The 16,538-nt window shown below is 39.3% G+C and overlaps 1 protein-coding gene and 1 non-coding gene across 7 annotated transcripts in view; one reads left to right on the top strand and one right to left on the bottom strand.

Moving 5' to 3' along the window:
* Positions 1-7,899: 7,899 nt before the first annotated feature.
* Positions 7,900-16,538, bottom strand: part of EIF2AK2 (eukaryotic translation initiation factor 2 alpha kinase 2) — a 30,644-nt gene continuing 22,005 nt past the window's right edge. For 5 of the 6 annotated variants that reach the window (XM_047745137.1, XM_047745135.1, XM_047745132.1 and 2 more), the window contains 4 exons: positions 13,931-14,059; positions 10,392-10,493; positions 9,362-9,415; positions 7,900-9,285 (listed from right to left, as the gene is read on the bottom strand). In XM_047745137.1, coding sequence (XP_047601093.1) covers positions 9,163-9,285; positions 9,362-9,415; positions 10,392-10,493; positions 13,931-14,059 — 408 coding nt within the window. In that variant the 3' untranslated portion in view covers positions 7,900-9,162. The remainder of the gene's footprint in view (positions 9,286-9,361; positions 9,416-10,391; positions 10,494-13,930; positions 14,060-16,538) is intronic. The other variant, XM_047745136.1, reaches the window with a different exon arrangement.
* Positions 14,889-14,961, top strand: TRNAK-CUU (transfer RNA lysine (anticodon CUU)). Its single transcript has one exon. It is a non-coding gene; the product is annotated as a tRNA-Lys (tRNA).

Raw genomic sequence — 16,538 nt, 5'->3', positions numbered from 1 at the left:
TCTTATTCCCCTCTTCACTTTGGAACAAATTGAGAAATAAGACATGGGAGTCAGAGAGATATCAAAATGTCAGCTTTATTATCAGTGAAGCTGAAGTAGAGGGCAAGGTTGGCTTGTTCTATCAGGCTCCCTAAAATATCTCTATCTGGACACAACTGCAGATCTCTGCCTTGCCAGGGATAGAGCCCACTTTTGCATTTGGAGACCATTCAGCTTTCAAGGTGAGAGAACACACTAGGGGCTGGGCCACACGTGCTGGGTTCCTGCTCCCCAGATCGCTCATCAGATGAGACACCTGTCTGTCGAGAGGAATGAATGAGGATTCATGGAGCTTGTTCCCACACTTCTGCCTCCCAAGGAGCAAGAAAAAGTTCCATCCCTCCATGCAAACATGAGGAAGAGAGAAGGATATTTCCTTCAGTAAGACTGGTATCAGAGGCAACATTCCATTAATGCTACTTCGATCTAGCCAATTTTAGAAACAAAATAATTGATACTTCTGGCAAAATCATGACTTTTCATGAAAATGTGAATATCCATTGTAAGTGAGCGATTGCAGGTTTTGGCTAACGAAACTTAAAAACTGGGAGTAACCTTAAATATCTGGTGATCCAACTACTTACTGTTTGGGAGCCCTTGGACAACATTCCCAGCAGGTGTTAATCCAACCTCTGCCTTTATTTTTCCATACACAGAGAGCTGACTGCCTTAAAATGGGTCATTCCATTGCTGGGTAGCTCTATGTGATTTTTAAAGATATTTTTCTAAAATCTGCTTCCCTGTAATTTAATCAAATACAGCTAAAGACACACCTCTAAAGATCTTCAACCAAAATGTGACATCAAAAATCACAGAACTTTTTTTAAAGTTCACAAACTCAGGTCTTCCCGAGTGATTTTGATTCAGCTGGTCTAGGATAATTTCTGGATATTTGTATTTATTTTGAAGTGTTAAGAATGAGTCTGATAAGCACCTGTGAATAAGAACTAGTGATACAGGCTAAATGTAGAGCACTGTTATCTTCTGGGGTACAATTTTACAGCTCACTTTTCAGTACCATTGAGCAAGAGATCACCCTCCTTCCTCTTATTAAAAACCACACACTCAAAAACACAGCAAAAACCAACCTATATTTGTGTTAAGATAATCAGTAATACAACTTGTATCAGCCTCTGACCTAATATGACCTAATTCATTTGTTCTCAAGTTTAGCCTGGGGAGTTTAAAAAGGAAAATACAGTGTGGTACCCCCAGAGATTCTGATGTAATTGGTCAGTGTGGTCTGAGCATTATTATGCTTCATTCTACGATGCAGTGGAGCCTGCAAATCACTAGTTAGCTTCTAGGCCTCCATTCTTCAGAAAATGAGCCATTATTTTTATGACTATATATATATATACATATATATATAATACTAGCGTTTACACACTTGGATAATACTATTTAATATTTACTTTTTCACTTAAAAAACAATAAAATTGAATTAATAGCTACAACAAAGGAATTTATCTTTCCTTGGAATTACAGTCAGCTACTCTCCTGTCATTTCAGCCAATATCCTGACATTCATGCAGACATTCTCAAAGCCACATGGACTGCTTTAGACAGAACAGAGTTAGGCACCAGCTTCTTTTTTTCTTGTTACTGACTCTGGAGAAAATCTCCCACCTGCCTAGTGACCAAGAATATTTTTAATATGTTCATGCATAATTAGGCTGAGAATGTGCAAATAACCTTGATGGAATCTGTGACTCCACCAGAGTTGTGGTCTGCATTTCCAGGTCAAAGGCTAGAAATAGGCCTATCTTGGAAAGTGGGAAATATCCCTCCATTCTTTAACATTGACAAAGAAAAATATAGGCTTTCAATATAAATAAAAATTTATTCTTATTAATATGTCTTTGTTGATCTTGTAAGAACAATAATGAAAACCAACAGAAGCACATCATTAAAAAGAATTTTTTAATTTGCTTTAGTGAATTTGAATTTGCTTCAGTGAAATTTATGTGAAATTTGGAACTTAAATTTTAGCACATCATGATGTCATTTACTTTTGTTTGTATTGTGCTAAGTTTGTTTTCAAAGTCCTATAATTTCTAAAGTGTTTCATTTTCTTAATATAAATCCAAACTACCAGAGCTTCTATAATTCAAAATAAACAGACTTTAACATACGAAATTGGTTTGCCTTAGACACTTTTATTTTAAGCGTTATTTGCCATTTAAATGTTGAAATTTGAAAGTGAACATTATTAAAAAAAAGTGAACATTATTTAGTTTTAGACACATTGTGTAGGATCAAGCACATGAAATTCTTAATACTTTTACTTCCCACAAATTCAAAAGCACTTAGGGAGTTTCTGTTTTATGCAAGGCAGTACGCTCACTGCCTTGGGGTATACAAAAATGAGAGACCCTGTCCCTGCTTTCCAGAAAGTCACAAAGAGTCACATAGGAATTACTGAGCTGCAAGGCAAATTGGTGAGTATAATACTGAGGTACTGAACAGCAGCAGTACTAGGGAGAGGTTTCATTTAGAGTGGGGATGATGGAACACAGAATTTGGTCCTGACAATAACCTGGGAACACAAAGTTACAAGGGTTTCAATGTGACCCAGCATTTCCACTCTCAGGTATTCGCCCAAGAGAAACGAAAACATAAGTCCACGTAAAACTTGCCCATGAATATTCCCAGTAGCATTGTTCATAATAGCAGGAAAGTGGAAAAAACGCAAATGTCCATCAACTGATGAATAGATAAATAAAATGTGATGTATCCACATAATGGATAATTGTTGGCAATAAAAAGGAATGAAATACTGATCCATGCCACGACATGGATGAACCTTGAAAACCTTATACTAAGTAAAAAAGACCAAATGTTGTATGATTCCGTATAAATGAAATGTCCAGAGTGGGCGATTCTATAGAGTTGGGAAGTAAATCCGTGATAGATTAGTCTTTGGGGGAAGATGAGGAATCAGTGCTAATGGACCTGGGTTTTTCTTTTCGGGTGACAAAAATGTTTTAAAATTGTGATGGCTGGGGCGCCTGGGTGGCTCAGTGGGTTAAGCTGCTGCCTTCCGCTCAGGTCATGATCTCGGGGTCCTGGGATCAAGCCCCGCATCGGGCTCTCTGCTCAGCAGGGAGCCTGCTTCCTCCTCTCTCTCTGCCTGCCTCTCTGCCTGCTTGTGATCTCTCTCTCTCTGTCAAATAAATAAATCTTTAAAAAAAAAATTGTGATGGCTGCACGAGTCTGAACATACTTGACAACATTGAACTGTGTGGTTTAAATGGGTGAATTGTACCATATGTGAATTTTATCTTAGTAAATTTTATTTTTTTTAAAGATTTTATTTATTTATTTGACAGAAATCACAAGCAGGCAGAGAGGAAGGCAGAGAGGGGGAAGCAGGCTCCCCGCTGAGCAGAGAGCCCGATGTGGGACTCGATCCCAGGACTCCGGGATCATGACCTGAGCTGATTAACCCACTGAGCCACCCAGGCGCCCCATATCTTAATAAATTTTATTAAAAAAAAAAAGATTTGAAGGGAATATTAGGTAGAAACCATAATAGAAAGCCACTGAGTGCAAAACCTTATTCAAGTAACACAGCCAGCCTGTGTGGTGGGGGTTTATTCAAGTAACAGTGAATGTAGGTCGCGAAGCGGGAGCCTCCAGAAGAGTATGGCCCTGCCAACACCCCGACTTCAGCCCAGTGAAACTCATTTCAGACTGCTGGCCTCCAAAACTGTCAGAGAATAAGTTTGTGGTAATTTGTTAGAGCAGTCATAGAAAACTGATACAGGTCTCAAATTAACCCCCGAAGAGTCACACATATTTGAGAGAGATTGTTGCCTCACAGTTTTACCTATTACACACTTTTCGGTCAGAGTTTAAACCAGTAGTGCAGCCACTGTACATCAATCAGCTGTAGTGCCTCCATCTGAGACCTTTCTGCAGAAATGTAGGCTTGGGATAGGCCATAGTCACAGATACAGAATCACAGATGTTACGGACTGGATGGACATTCCGACATAAAGAGTAAATATCTAAATGGATTGTCCGCCATATTCTGTCCCTCAGCCTGCTTTCCTCTATATGATCTCCCTGGGCAATCCCCTGGATTCAAAGTTAAGCGGTTACTTCCAGACAACATACACCTCATTCTGCATGCGTTTCCATCTTTTTGGTTGTGTCCCTATCGTGCGTTTCCTACAGTCTGCTCTACATCTTTACCTGAATATTCTGGCTGCAACACAAACATGGCAGCATCTCCACATGAGAGCTCCCATGTTACCTCCCTTAAGTGTTTTCCTCACTGTGCAGACAAACGGTGCGGTGGCCTCGCGACTGGCTTAAATTCCAACAAAAAACTGTGTAATAGATAAAAGTGTGAGACAAAATAGCTCTCAAGTATGTGTGGCTCTTCAGGGGTTAATGTGATTGAGGTCTCTATTTCCTGTCATGGCATCCTAATCCAGCCACACACCTTCAAGCAAACCTGGAGGCAATGTCTGCTGCGTACCTTCTCCTTAATCCTCACAATTAGTTCCCAACTCCTCTTGGTCCTAACCCCACTATTTTTTCCAGGTGGACACAGGCTCTCAGCATTCTGGTCTTTCAAATGTAGTCTCTTCCTGCTTCAACCCATTCTGAGCACACTGTTTCAAAGAACCGGTTGGGTGACACCCCTGCTCAGAAAACAAAGACCTCATTTGTCACCTTTGGAGGTTGCCAGGGCACCAACTCATTCTAAAAATAAATATCCCATCTGTCCCATTTAAGTTCTTTATAGAAAAATCACAGATGACAAAGAGTTCTGATAGGATCCGAAAATCCCTGTTCTGCAACCCCTAAAGAAATAATGGATCCAAACAACAATCATCAATGGTTGCCACAACTGTTAGGTGGAAGATGGGTAGGAAACCTGATAGGACATGACACCCCCAGAGCCCACCGATCAATCTTCAGATCACCAAAAATGGAACAACCAAACATATTCCTCCCAAAGCGATGCCAAAGGAAGTATCCAGCATCACCAATGCAGCATTCTTGGGGGGAAAAATCTAAACCAGAATCAAATCAATCCAGCTACTTCCTCAAATGAATGGCAAGAGGAAAAAACTGAAAACAGGGGTAAGTGTTAGAGTAAGAGACAGTGATGGATCCTGATTTAAACAACCAGTAAAAATATTTCTTTTGTGAAGAAAACTGAATACATTTAAGATTATTGTATGATAATCAAAGAAATCTTATTAATTTTGTTGAATAAAAATGTTATCGTGGTTTTGTTGAAATTCAAAAGATCTTGTATCAGAGATATGCTTTTAAGTATTTACAAGTGAAATTATATAACACCTAACATTCATTTTAGAATACTACAGTAAAAAATAAAAAAAAAAAGGGACAGATATAACAAGAAAGGTAGAATATTAATCGTTGTTGAAACTGGGTGATGGGTACACAGAGTATCGCTATTCTTTTCTTTCTTTTTTAATAGATTTTATTTATTTATTTGAAAGATAGCGGGGGTTGGGTCAGAGGGAAAGAGACAGTGAGAAGCAGGCTCCCTGCTGAGGGGAGCGCAGAGCCTGACTTGGGGCTCAATCCACCACCATGAGATCATGACCTGAGCCAAAATGAAGAGTTGAATGTTTAACCAACTGAGCCATCCAGACGTTCCCCTTATTCTCTGTTTTGATGTATGTTTTAACATAAAAATTTATTAAAATATGAATAATATTAGAATCATTCATTATTCTATAATAAAAAAATGAACATGCCAGGAACCTCAAGTTACGATGAACACTCAAGTAGGGAATGGATATTATGAGTTTATGTTTCTAGTCAGTGTCCTGGATAATGGAGTCTTGGAGAAGCTGGTATTTAGACTTCTAAACATTTCATCTCAGTTACGTGTATGTGCACATATATGTGTGTGCACATGGATATGTGTTATGTTCACATGTGTGTCTGACCTCATGGATGTGGAACTGGTGCAGTTGCACAAAATTCTGTGTTCAAGAAGTGCCCATGCTTGATTTTTGAACAAAGTCCTCATGTTTTGATTTCACTGGGTCCCACAAATTATGTAGCTGGCCACACACACACACACAAACACATATGCATAAAAGCTAAATCACTTATGTGCATTAATAACTTCTATATCCTCCAACGAGATTTATCAGTTGTTCAGCTATTAGCATTTCACCCCATTTGCTTTCTCTTTCTCTTCATGTACATAATTGATTTTTGCTGAACATTTGAAAGTTGCCAATATTGGGGCACCTGGGTGGCTCAGTCAGTTAAGTGTCTGCCTTTGGCTCAGGTCATGATTGAGCCCCACGTTGGGCTCCCTGCTCAGCGGGGAGTCTGCTTCTCTCTCTGCCTTTCCGCCACCACTATCCTCCCACCCCCTTCCTGCTCTCTCTCTCAAATAAATAAATAAGCAATCTTTAAAAAAAAAAAGAAAGTTGCCATTATCATGCCACTTCACCCCTAAATACTTTCTCATGCATTACCTAAGAATAAGACATTTTCCTGCATGACAATATCATTACCACACCTACAAAAATTATCATCTATAATGCCATCTAATATGCAGTCAATATCCAAATGTTCTTAATTGTCCCCAAAAGAACTAAGCTATTTGCTATTTTTTTAAAAAAAGATTATTTATTTATTTGAGAGAGAGATAGTGAGCACAAGCAGGCAGAGCAGCAAGCAGAGGGAGAGGGAGAAGCAGGTTCTCCGCTGAGCAGAGAGCCTGATATGGGACTCGATCCCAGGACCCTGGGATCATGAACTGAGCCGAAGGCAGCTGCTTAACTGACTGAGCCACCCAGGTGCCCATGCTGGTTTTTTTTTTTTTTAATATCTAAGATACAATCAAGATTCAAGCATTGTATTTGGTCATGATATCTCTCTAGAGAGTCTCTTTCTACTTAGAATACTTCCTCTACTTTTTTTTTTTTAATGATATTGGCTTTTTTTTGAAAAACCCAAAGTAATTATCTTATAGAATGACTTCATTCAGGGTTTGTCTAATAATTTCCTCATGATTGAATTTCAGTAAAATGCTTGGGCAATAAAACTAAATATGTGATAGTGTATAATTCTTACATCAATCACATTAGGAGAGGCATAATATTAGTTTGTCCCACCTTCAGTGATGCTAGATTTAACCAAGTGGTTATTGAGAAGAGGATGAGATCTTTCCATTGCAAAGGTGAATTTCCCTTCTTCCCCTTCTGATATAACATCTGTAGGATTATGCTTAATTCCTATGAAGATCTTGTTCCCCAACGCCTTTTCAACCAATAGCTTTAGCATTCATCGATAAACCTTCCCTTTGTCACATACTCCATTGGGAGATGAAAACCATATTAACTGCTTTTAGTAACTTTTTAGAAATAGCCATAAGCCAGGCACTTGGGTGGCTCAGTGGGTTAAAGCCTCTGCCTTTGGCTCAGGTCATGATCCCAGGGTCCTGGGATCGAGCCCCACATCAGGCTCTCTGCTTACGGGGAGCCTGCTTCCCTTCTTCTCTCTCTGCCTGCCTCTCTGCCTACTTGTGATCTCTTTCTGTCAAATAAATAAATAAGATCTTAAAAAAAATTTTTTTTAATAGCCATAAACCTTTATAAAAGCATTTTCTCTATAGTTTTCTGCTTAGCCTAAATTTGGCTCATTTTAAAAACTGTAAAATTGGGGCACCCAGGTGGCTCAGTGTGTTAAAGCCTCTGCCTTCGGCTCAGGTCATGATCTCAGGATCCTGGGATCCAGCCCCGCATAGGGCTCTCTGCTCAGCAGGGAGCTTGCTTCCCCCCACTCTCTCTCTCTGCCTGCCTCTCTGCCTACTTGTGATCTCTGTCAAATAAATAAAATCTTTAAAAAAAAAAACTGTAAAATTATATGACAATTTTAGAATGGTAGTTGGTTGCTCTAAAGTTTAAATCAACTTTCAGGTTCTTCCAGAATGCCACCCAAATTATCTTCTGGTATTCCCTCCAGCAATCCAGGGAAATAAATGAGTATATCCAGTGTTCCTCAGGTGTATCTCTTCCAGAACTCAAGCCACGCCTCTTGCCCAGACTACTGCCCATACGGGTTCCTCTCTACTCAGTTAAACCCCTCCCCTACTTGAAGTCTCACTGGAATGCCACGCCTAAGCCCTGCACCATGATACGTTAGTAGAAAGGGGTCTCACATGAACCCCTCCACATTGACTACTTTCTGTGCTTACCTCCTGCCTTCCAGCGCAGCTATATCTTTAAAGGGTGTGTTCTAACAGATACAAAATGTATTTAAGATAAAAAAAAAAAAAGAAGAAGAACTAGGCAGTAAGCAGTAGTAAACTCAACAGTCAGTTTAAGAAAAAATGGTGAATTGTTACCTTTGCAGTTCACCCCCTGGGTCACACCACTTCCGTCCCTCCTCAGAGAATCACTATGGGATTTAATATTTCTTATTCCTTTCTTTCCCTTTATTGTTGGATCGCATTTGTTTGCATTTCTAAACAAAATTATTTCATTTAGCCTTCTCTGGAACTTTATGTGAAGAGAACCATTCTGTCTATATTTTCTGTAACCGGCTGTTTGTTTAACATTATGTTCCTATCAGATAAATCATGGTACTATATTTAGCTTATCATTCATTCATTTTCACTGCTATATAGTATTACAATGTGTGAAAAAATAAAATTTATCCATTCTTCTTGTGATGGACATTTTTTTTTTTGTTCTTTTGGCTGTTACAAACAGACTTTCTATGAACATTCTTGTAGGCATGCACATGGGAATGGAATTGATGGCTTTGAGGGTCTATAAACCTTCAACCTAACCAGATTTGACCAAACTGTTTTCCAAAATCAAAAAACACTTATCTTTTTATGGATATCATATTTCTTTAATGAGCTGGTTAGCTATCTAAGACAGGGAAAGATCTTCTTATATTTTTTGGCCCAGAAAGAATGAACACTTAACATTTATTAATTGATTGATTCACTAATAGATAGAAAAAATTTGAGAGATTCCCTATGTTTATAATAAGGAGATAAACCAGGAAAATAAGGCAAATGTATAAATGCTTTTGAAGTTAAATTTGTTAAAATTTGTTAAAATTGAATATCCAAAGTAGGATACTTTTTTTAGAAGGGCTCTAATACGTGTTTCGTTCCTTTTTCACTGCAACATTTTTCCACTCCTTCAAAGTCTCCAGTATTTCAGAAGCATTAGGTCGCTTTGTGGGATCATGTGACAGTAATTTCTGCAGAAGAAATTTCTGTAATGATAATGAGTCAATACTAAGAAATAGAACATTGAAATAAATAAAATTATGATTATTTTCAAGTGCTTACTTCTCTGGCATCAAACACATCTGGGAACTTCTCATCCCTTAGCGCTTTAAAAATCTGAAAATAAAACATATAAAATCATTAGGAAATTCTTTACTTGGGAGGAAAACCAAAGTTGCTTCTTAGCCAAGAAGCATGCAGGACTTCCCTTCCCCACCTTGCTCCATCCTTAACAACATGATATGTTGAAGTGTTAAGGACATCACATGCATTATCTCCCTTCATCTTTTTTGGAATCCTATGTGATAGGTGTTTCATTACCCAGTTGTACAGAGAAGGCTGTTGGCTCCAGCCAAGTTCCCTTTATTGAGCCTCAGACCAAGCTATCCATTTGCCTAATGCCTTTAGGAGCAACCCATTGCCTCCATAAGAAAGACCATCATCTTGCCTTCGTCCAGCCCCAACATGTCTTTCCAGTGCCACCAACCATCACTTCCTTGTCACTTATATACTCCAATAAAAATGCCACTGCTTGCTATCCCCACATTCTGCACATTGCTGTCTGAAGGCTGGAATTGCCTTCTTTCTATTTTGGGTCATTAGAAGTGAACCAATCCTTCAAAGCCCAGATTAAATACCCCCATGAAACCGAAATCCCTATAGCTAGAAAGACCTCTGTCCTAGCCATCTCCACAAAGCTTCATGTCTTCTCCCAAAACATGTATAGCATTCTCTTATTTTCCTTTCTAGAATATAAGCTCCTTTAGAGCAAGGTTCATCCATTTTTATAACCCTGTAGCACTTAGCACAGTGTCTTATACAAACCAGTCAATCAATAAAAGTTTACTGACTGACTCAAGTAAGAAACAGCTGTCGTTTTATGAGGTGTACACACCTCTGGAAGAAGACCAAAGGTTTCAGTCTTAAACAAAAAGCTTTGGTTGCCCAAACATGGAAAAGATAAAATCCGTATTTTTTCAGTCAACACGAATATATTCAAGCCAATCCTCACATGAGGATAATTACCATAGAGCACTTTGGAGATGACTGCAAATAATTTTTGTTGCTTAATTCCTTTTGTGAGATTAGTTACCTGTATTGTTTCTGAAAGAGTGGGACATATATAAAGAAGTTCTGCCAGAATTAGCCCCATAGCATAGATATCCACTTCTTTTCCGTATTCTGGTGAAGAAATCTAAAAAGACCAAGATATGTTTACACTCATTATTCACCCAATGTAAAGATCCATGTTTTCTGAAGCCAAGAAAGTTATTTGACCAAGATATCTTATATCATGTAACAAGACACTGTTTGTTAGCAACACCCGACTACCCTGGTTCAATGCTGTCACTTAAGAGCTGCATCAACCATGTAAATTAACTGTCAAGGGTAGAATAATCTCAACCCTAAAATGGGGATAACAAAAGTTTCAATCTCAGAGTTCAACTATGGTGTTAAATAAGATGCACCATAAATAAATAAATAAACAAACAAATAAATAAATAAGATGCAGCAGGTAAAATAGTTAAAACAGTTCTCACTAAGCGCCTTGCATACAAATGCTCATAGAGATGTATTTCTAATATTCTAACTGGAAGCAATGTGAATGTCCACCCATGGGAGAATGGATAAACACATTGCGGTCTATCAGGGCAATGGAATAGTACTTAGTAATGAAAAGGAATAACCTGTTGGCATCAGCAACGACTAGAAGTTCTCCAATAGACATTACTTCGAGTGAAATAATCAAATACAAAAAGATATATAAAGTATGATTCCATTCATATGAAGCTCAAGACAGGGAAAACTACTCTGTGGTGACAGAAATCAGAGCACTGATTTCCTCTGGGAAGGAGGGATGGACTGGAAAGGGCCTGAGGGAATTTTCCCAGGTGAGGACAGTGTTCTACATTTTCATAAGCTTATGGGTTTCAAAGGAATGTGCCTTTGTCAAAAATGTACATTTAAGATATATATTTTATGGTATATAAATCATCCCCTAACAAAATGATTCTCAACTTAAAAACCACTAAGAAAATGAAAAGCACAGGGAGTCTGGGTGGCTCAGTCAGTTGACCGACTGCCTTCAGCTCAGGTCATGATCCTGGAGTACCAGGATCGAGTCCCAGGTCAGACTCCCTGCTCAGTGGGGAGTCTGCTTCTCCCTCTGACCCTCCCCCCCCCACTTGCTCTCTCTCTCTCTCACTCTCTCTCAAATAAATAAATAAAATCTTAAAAAAAAAAAGAAAAGCACAATGATGAACGAATTTTTTAAAAATATATTTAGGACTGCAACATAGGGTGCAGGAGATATTTTTAAAAGTGGGAGTTAAAGGGGAGCCATCAGCCACCTGTTATCTTCCATTTTCACATTCCACAAAAAAATTATATCTCTGTGCCACATGGTCCCCAAAGAGAACAGGTGGATGTCCTCTTCAATCTAGACTCTCAAACATCAAAAAGATGAAAAATAGATAATAAAGTATCAACTGAAACATACAAGCTCCTAGAGTAATGAAATCTACATACAAGACAAACATTCACAATCAATAGCTGGACAACCAGGTTCGTAACAGCAATTTTCACTAGTGCTGAAAGCTGGAGCAACCCAAGTATCCACTGATGGATGAAGAGACAAACAAGATGTGATCTATCCATACAATTTGTTGTATGGATATTGTTGAGCCTTAAAAAGGAAGGGAATTCTGACACATGTTACAGCATAGGTAATATTGAGAATATTATGCTGCATGGAAAAAGCTAGTCACAGAAGGACAAATACTGCATGATTCTACTTACACAAGGTATCTAGAGCAGACATATTCATAGAGACAGACAGCAGGATGGTGGTTGCCAGGGCTGAGGGAGAGGGGAATGTGGAGCTATTTGAGAGGTGCAGAGTTTCAATTTTGCAAGATGAAAAGAATTCTGGAGAGGAATGGTGGAAGTGATTGCACTAAAATGTAAATATACTTGATGCCACTCAACTGTGCACTTAAAAATGGAGAACATGGTAAATTGTACTTTATATGTATTTTATCAGAATTAAAAATAAAAATGTCTTAGAATCAATAGCCTTGTTAATAACCGATTAGATACAAGGAGGCCCATTTTCATAGCAAAACACTATACATATTGAGGGAAATGCTTTAAAAATATAAGTGGTCTTGGTGAAGAAAAAAAATATTTTGAAACTTCATTGAAGAATATAAACATGGCCTTCAGGGAGGTCTATCTTTGCTCCCAGCTGGGCAGTGAGAGGATGACACCTGCCATCTCCTCCCCTTGGGCTGGGCCATGCAATTTGCACAGGGCCATGATGGTTAGTAATGTACACCACTCCTGGGCAGAGCCTGCCCAATCACCACGAGATCCTGCCATGGCCCCCTGCTATAAGGAAAGCAATGATATGGATAGGATGCTTCCTTCAGTTTGGGCTCTGGAATGAAGGAGACACGTGGGACCAAACCACAGCCAGACTGCAGCCAACACATTACGGGGGCCAGAAATAAATCTTTGATATTCTGTATGGCCCTATGAGACTGGGAGTCACCGGTTACCATAGGATTGCCCGGAAAGGCTGTCTTGAGAGAGGACTTGAACAAGGGAAAGGAGCCTGCCGATTTCACAGTATTGGCCAATTCTGAAATGCACTTGAAATGTCATTCTATTCAGGGGCACCTGGGTGGCTCAGTCATTAAGCAGCTGCCTTTGGCTCAGGTCATGATCCCAGGGTCCTGGGATCAGCCCTGCATCGGGCTCTCTGCTCAGCAGGAAGCCTGCTTCTCCTTCTCCGACTTCCCCTGCTTGTGTTCCCTCTCTTGCTGTGTCTCTCTCTGTCAAATAAATACATAAAATATTTAAAAAGAAAAAGAGAAATGTCATTCAACTCAATAATTTTACTTGAAGGAACCTATCACAGATGATGATGGAAATACTTGTTTTTAGAGTCAAAGATAAAGGGGAAAAGATGTAAAAACTTGCTAACAGCCTAACTAAATAACCATCAAGAAGGAAAGTTACATTAATGATGGTACAGGTCAGCATACAATGTAGTTAGTAAAATGAATGTGCAGATCCACCTGTGCTGAGATGGAAAGATTAGGATACACTGTTGAGTGAAAAAAATTAAGTCACGAAACAACATTACAGTAACTTGTAAAAGCATGTCCTTATATCTTTATGCAAAAAGTCTCTAGGGGCACCTAGATGGCTCAGTGGGTTAAGCCTCTGCCTTCGCCTCAGGTCATGATCTCAGGGTCCTGGGATCAACCCCTGAATCAGGCTCTCTGCTCAGCAGGGAGCCTGCTTCTCCCTCTGTCTTCGTGCCTCTCTGCCTACTTGTGATCTCTCTCTCTCTGTCAAATAAATACATAAAATCTTTGAAAAAAAAAAAGGCTCTATATACATACATATTTGTGTTTATATATGTTTATAATTCAGAGAAAATTATCTGAAAGGATAAACAAGACTCTATGAGAAGAGCAGGAGTAGAAGGGAAGGTTAAAGAGAATTTTCCATTTTTATTCTACATGGTTCTGTGCTGTTTTAATTTTACAAGAGGCACCTATTATCTCTAGAATTAAAAATTCGAAAGAAGTGAAAAATACATAGAAAGGAAAGGGATCTCACCTGCTCTGGGCTCATGTATCGAAGAGTTCCTTTATTACTTGTCCGATTTGCATAATCTTTCAAGGATGTCACAAGTCCAAAGTCTCCAATCTTTATGTGCTTTGTATTTACTAAAAATATGTTACTTGGCTACAGAAAAAAAAAAAAACCCAATATTTAATTTATAAGTACCAATTCAACAGACTGTTGTCACATCTCCAAATCATATTTAACAATGGCTATTTTTATATTTCTTTATAAGGCATTTACCCTTACATGGGTAGCCCAAAACAGGATATTTAATACCGAAGGTCTTTAAAGTACCAGCTGAGGACATAAGGACTTCTCTATCACCTGAGAAGGCTTTGGGCCTAACTGCCTTCTAATATCTGAAGAGATGCTTAGTGGAAGGTAGATTCTACTCTGCACAGTACTAGAGCATAGAAACAACCAAAAGGCTTGCTTTAAGATATCCTAATATACTAACAGTGTGGTCCAAAAAATGGGAATTTGAGAGTCCCCATCTTAGGGAGTGGGGCTGGACATCGACTTGGTAGAAATGTTGCAAATATGAGTCCAGGAATCTGTTGGGGATTGAAGCAGAAGCCCTTCAGATCTCTAAGTTTGAGATTCTCAGAATGAGTCTCTTCTCGATAAAGCTGTTAAGATATCCTATGCAGAATTTCTCCTGGGGACTTCCTTGATGTCAATTTCTCCAGCCCCCTGACAACTTCTTGACAAACATACTGCTTCTGTCCTTGAGGGCAGGCCACATTAACTGAAAGCTGATAACTAGCAATTAAGTATTTCTGTCTATGTATGTAATATTCTAAGCAGACTGAAAAAAATGGGAGGGGGACAGAATGGGGACTGTTCATTCTATTCCATAATTTTGTAGGTGGTACTGACCAACATTCTAAAGACCATGAAAACAGGAATGTTGTTGATAAGGAGATTAATATTATGCTATTCCTGGGGTGCCTGGCTGGCTCAGTTGGTAGAGCATGAGACTCTTGATCTCAGGGTGGTGAGTTCAAGCCCCATGTTGGGTGTAGACATTGCTTAAAAATATAGTATTTAAAAATATATATTTTGTCATTCTTTTTTTTTAAACAGATTTTATTTATTTATTTGACAGACAGAGATCACAAGTAGGCAGAGAGAGAGAGAGGGAAGCAGGCTCTCTGAGCAGAGAGCCCAATGCGGGGCTCGATCCCAGGACCCTGAGATCATGACCTGAGCCGAAGGCAGAGGCTTTAACCCACTGAGCCACCCAGGCGCCCCTATTTTGTCATTCTTGAAAAGGCAACTGTGAATAAAGTGTTGGGCTTTACGTACACATGCAGAATCTGGAAGGTAATACTCACGAAAGGGCCTAGCAGAAGAGCTGACAGGGAAGAGACCGTAAAGCCAGGAAGGCTGACAGAGGAGCTTCCAAGAAGCCCTCTTATAAAGACTCAAGCGGAAATTAGCAGTTAGATTAGCACCATTAACAATGAGGCTGGAATCCAGTGCCAATCATAAAGATGGAAGGCTGCAGATGCGTGTGGGGTGGGTGCAGAGAGAAAACCTTCCAATGCGGTATTCAAATTACCATGCAGGAATATTTTGGGTTTGCAAGTGCAACTGCTGTTCCCACAGAGGTCTAAACCCTGAGGTTGTATTTATGATGCTTCTAAATCCAGAAGCTGGATGAGACTAATAAAAATAGCAGATCGCTTGTTATAGTTCATTAAAAAGAAAAAATAAAAACAATAAAGTCACATTTTGTCTAATCAGTTATGGTAATGGTAAGGCCAAAAAAAAAAAAAAGTGTAAACTTTATACAGGAAGTTCGAGGGAAAAGGGCTGAATCCACAGGCCGAGGCTGACCAAAGAGCCTGGGCCTGCAGAGGGAAAGAACCCCCAGAAGCTTTTACTCTAGAAACCTCTATGTCCCTCACCAGGATGTTCAACTAGTTTCCACCCCCCTCCATTTTGCTGTAATATATTTTATTGTTGAGGTATAACTGACATATAAGTTTCGATGTATGATGTAATGATTTGATGGTCTAATGCTTCAGATTCTGACAGAAGGTGGTAAATGCTGGTAGACTTTATGCAATACGGACTTCCTAGGGTGAAGACCATCCTCTAGCAAAAACCACCCACAGCTGGTGTCATGTGAAGCATCAGAGAGAAAATGCCTGCCTTCGTCGGCCTCTTCTCTTAGATGGGATAAAGCAGCAAATGCAGCAGCGAAGCTAGAAAAGTTAGGGGAGGCCAGAAGGCTGAGGAGTATTAAAGTCTGACCTTTGAGCAATTGCAGATATGGAGCAAACACTGTCTGCAAACAGACCCAAGGAAAGATCACCTGGTGACCAGGGCACAGGCAGCGTGGGAGATGGAAATGCTAGGGAAAGGAAGAGCCAGGCAGAACCTGTCAGTTTCATGGATTCATCCAGAAGTGGGCCTGGGAGTTAATACCCAAACGTGTGCATTTATTTGCAGATTACTTTAGAATTAATTTGCCTAATTTTTAATTTAACTATATATATGATTTATTCCAAGGTGGAGATATAGCCATTCTACATGTATTCTTTTGAACATAGTTCTTGTAACATTCCAACTTTAAAATGCACCTTTAAGA

Source organism: Lutra lutra, chromosome 9, assembly GCF_902655055.1.
Source record: "Lutra lutra chromosome 9, mLutLut1.2, whole genome shotgun sequence".
Taxonomy (NCBI): Eukaryota; Metazoa; Chordata; class Mammalia; order Carnivora; family Mustelidae; genus Lutra; species Lutra lutra.
The sequence above is the reverse complement of the archived record's forward strand: the minus strand, read 5'-3'. Positions and strand labels throughout refer to the sequence as shown.